Genomic DNA, 4,276 nt, shown 5'->3' with positions numbered 1-4,276 from the left:
CAAGGTGATGTGGTTTTCTGTGGCTTTTATGTTAAGTAGATTTAGATAAATACACAAGTTACTTACCGAGTTGTGAGTACACTTATGCCTTACTAATCTAGTTGAGAAATGACAAGAAAATAAACTAACCCCAAAAATGATTTTATTTAAGAAAAAGAACATGACATGAACAAACCCCTTAACAACCCTGTCAATGGACTTGCTTAAACTTAAAAAAATATCATAAAACTAGCTCTCAAGGCTTAATCTTTTAAACAGATCAACTTCCATTGAACCATAATCCTTAATTACATTATCCAATGTAAAATAAATAATCCTACATGTAGTCATCACATCAACTACTTACACCACACAACAGTTGCATAGATATTATAGTACATTACACACAGATAGAAAACAATAAACTACCACTATAAAAAGTGCACCATCTAAAACACAAAGCAAATTTCTAAATGATCGCATCTCCACTATTGACACCATAATCATCACCCTAAAGTATTGACTTGTATAATAACTTACTAACATTTTAGCTGGTGGCCAAAAATGTCTTCAAACTAAAAAAAAATGCGATAAAGATCACCCTAGCAAGTTTTCTTTTTTCTGTATTACTTTGACACCATCCCAAAGTCCTTGATTGTGTCAGTGTCATATTTTCTGTGTGTCACAATCAGCAAATGTTAAACAGAGAACACATGAAAGGAAACAATGGACATCCTAACAATTTGATCAGTCACTCAGTTTATGTATACATTATGAGAAACCACAATTGGCTTCTGTCTAATGAGAGTTTGCAATGAGGCAATCTTTCATACTATGAATATGAGGCTTACAATGTATTTATGGCTATGGTATTAGTACAAACAATGGCATCTTCATTGTTTTAGTGTTAGTGATATAGAAAATGTTAAATACAAGATTAGTCTACATTCAATGACAACCTGTGGTTCTCATGGTCTCAGCTAAGAGCTATCCTACTGAAAAGTTGTGAGTAATAATGGGAAAGAGTTGAAAAGGAATGGTAAGGCTGGAGGAATACTGTCAAAAGAATTCAGTGTCGTTTCTCGAAACTTTTCATGGAATTGCTGTACACAAGATGACGCAGTTTGTGAAATTTTAAGATGGGTTGTTAGTCTGAAACCCATCCTATTCTAGCCCATGTTCACTCCTTGATTGTTTCACTTCCAAACAGTCTGGCATCTGCATGGATGTCTGTCCAAAACTTGGCCCTTTCGTCATTAATTCCTGATATCAAACGTGTGAATGTAATGGATTGAACTTCCAAATGCCTCTTCATACCCAGTTACCATCCCACTATACGACTAAGAGGCATTCACTGCTCTTGTGTATATTCTAGGCAAATGTTGAAATGCCAGTTGTTATCCTATTAATGGTTGCCAGACTATTTTGCAGTGAAGCAAAAAGTGGATTAGATTCAAGAATGGATACCAGGCTACTACACTGAGCTTTTGTTTCCGTCACGCTCCCTTTCCATTAGAGGTGCCACTGCTGAGCGACCAAGACTTTCATTCATGGCTCAACGAATTTCATGCATGAATGACAATTTTTTTTGCATACGTGTTTTGTTAAATTGTGTTGTGTTGTTAAAGTTTGTTTTGTGTTTTTTTAAATTGTTAAATCTTGCATTGGGCATCAAATTCTGATCATTAAATGAATGGCCATTCAAATGAAATTGTGGTCGTTGCATAGCATTCCCCCTCTAGTGGAAAGGGTGCCTTTGTCCTTATTAGTCCCAGGCAGAGCCAGTCATCTGCGTGTAGCCGGCAGAGCGCGGGCCTGACCCTGACACAGAGTGCAGAGAGCGCTTGGTCGGAGACACCGGTTCGTACCGTGTCTCGTAGCGGGTGGTGGTGGTTTCCACGCGCCTGGTCGGCGAGGCGGGCGGTAAGTCCATGGTGTACCTGGCACTATCTGCCACAGCAGCCTGCTGGACTGGCATTCTAGATCATGGTACAGTGAGTAGGTGAGTTGGTGAGTGAACATGATCGCGCGTGAGATTTCTATAAGTCAGCATTTATTATCATGGTTATGAGGATGATGGTCAAGAATGCATAAATGAAGCGTGTAAGCTGTTTTTGTTGCCACAAGTTGTTGTTGAGACTCATACATGTAGTTCTGCCGAGTTAACTAAGACTGCCGCTTATGAAAAACGTTGTTACAGAGGTCTTCTCAAGAGTGTCTTGAGCACCTGCATATCTGAAGTGAACATGCATCGAGGATTACTGATGCTGCATTAGTTCTTTTTAAAGTCATTGTTTTGTCTTCATATGGCAGTCTTAGGGTACCCGTAGAATTATGAGAGTCGTTGGAACATATTATGCTTGTTAGAATTAGTAACTCCCAGACTGAAGTGAAGGAAGGACATGGTTAGTAGTGACTTGTTGCTGAGAGTTAGGAATGCTGTAAGTGTTATGTGATTATGTTAAGATAGGATTAGTGGTAGCATTTACATTTTGTATTTTTCAACAAACAATAACAATATTCCTCAATTTTCTGCCATTGCTCTGCTGCAGCAGTTCATGGACTTTGAAATTGACTTCCATAACATGATTGCTACTTGCCATCTTTTAAAGACAGCAAAAGGTATAAAAACAACTAACAATTTCTATGTTTCGGTGACACAAGTACAAATAGTTTTAGGATGACTTATTTCCTGAGCTTTTTGAGTGGCAGGATGGCTCAACCAACCTTTCAGTTCCAGAACACTGTTTAGAATATTTTAGCAAAACTTCTGCAGTGGCTCGTGAAAAAGGTTCATTTGATTAGCAAACAGTTCATATTAGAATATATGTTTGCTTATCAAAAGAATATATTTGTGCATGTGAGCCATTGTGCTAGGTTCCAAACCATCTGCCAGGTTCAGTGTGATGCCATGGAAGGAACCTATTTTGATTATCTGGTTGCAGGACTCAAGAACTGGAAGAGTTGATGTTCAATAACACTAGGAGGGTTTATTTTGTACAAATGTCTTTGTCCATTGTGATTTGAGGTAAGCATTATGTTATTGGTATCACAAAAAAATGTGACCATCCAAAGCACTGGTGCAGTGGAAGATATTCCTTATAACACTGGTACCGGGTAAGAGTAGTAAAGGAATGGTGAAGGTTCAATTAGTGTCAGCAGTAAGCAAATTGTTAGGCAGAATTGGATGGATATGCCTCGTAAGTATTATGTTCGCCACCCTTTTCGAAGTAATACTTTTCCACGTAGATATCTGGGACAGGCCTGGATCTGTAAAAGGCATGCACGGGGAAGAAGAAAAGCAGTGACTTTAGAGCCCTCTGGGTACAACAATCAAGAAGGAAAAGGCAGTTAATAGTCTAAAAGGTCATATAAAAATATCATCATTCTTTGTAGAAAGCAAAAGGAATCTTACAGTTGAAGTAACAATCTGAGAGAAAAAGACATTTTTATCAATGAAAGCAACTTACTGTGTCTAGATTGCATGTTTAACTTAATTCTTGGGGTGAATTAGGACACAGATTGGCTCAAACTTCTGCCTTTAATGAAAGAAATTCCCAACTTTTTGCACTGAATAGAAATTGAATAATTGAACAATCAAGACATTTATTACTCAGACATCCAGTTTGTGATGAATGTCTTGAGGATAAACTCACCTTGGAAAGGAAGGGGACAAGACATTGATTTTAGATAAAGGCTTTGACTTGATTTATGTTGGAGGTTTTGTTATAAAAAACAGAGAAAAGAAACAGAAAAGACTTACACTGGGGCCAGTGGCTGCATCTCGTAGCCCTGTTGAGGTCCCTGCTGCATGACAGAGTAGTTGGGCTGCTGGCCGCCGTACTCCGGGTTCTTGGCCACCTTGGTGGCCTTGTAGTACTCAGCCTCATACTTCTCCTTCTTCTTCCTCTTGAAGAAGCCACACTAAGACAAGACAAAGACAAACTTAAGGTAAGACTAAATATACCTTCCTCACTTTTCCCTGTTTCAAAATCTGCAACTAAAATGCCTCAGGAGTTTTAAAAAGAAGCAGATAGAGAGCCCAAACATATCACACTTATCATTGTTGTAGCTACCCACATATAATGTTACCGCCCAAATTCATGACCATATTGTCCAGCACACACAATGCAAAACAGACAAAAGTTTTGCTGTAGTGCTAGGGGCCCATAATCTAAACCATTTCTTTGATAAGTCAAGGCCTGATGTCATACTATGTTTCATAGCAATAGATCTAATCAAAAGCATCTTGTTAAGCTGTAGCTATTTCTCCCATGTGAAGTGACTACAAATCTTC

General features: G+C 38.4%; 1 protein-coding gene across 1 annotated transcript in view; it reads right to left on the bottom strand.

Moving 5' to 3' along the window:
• Positions 1-122: 122 nt before the first annotated feature.
• LOC118411330 overlaps positions 123-4,276 on the bottom strand; it is a gene marked incomplete in the record, with an annotated part of 4,353 nt that continues 199 nt past the window's right edge. The window contains 2 exon segments of the mRNA XM_035813545.1: positions 123-1,958; positions 3,743-3,903. Coding sequence (XP_035669438.1) covers positions 1,745-1,958; positions 3,743-3,903 — 375 coding nt within the window.

The sequence above is a fragment of the Branchiostoma floridae genome, chromosome 3 (assembly GCF_000003815.2).
Source record: "Branchiostoma floridae strain S238N-H82 chromosome 3, Bfl_VNyyK, whole genome shotgun sequence".
NCBI classification, from domain to species: domain Eukaryota; kingdom Metazoa; phylum Chordata; class Leptocardii; order Amphioxiformes; family Branchiostomatidae; genus Branchiostoma; species Branchiostoma floridae.
Note: the sequence above shows the minus strand (reverse complement) of the source record. Positions and strands in the feature narration are given on the sequence as shown.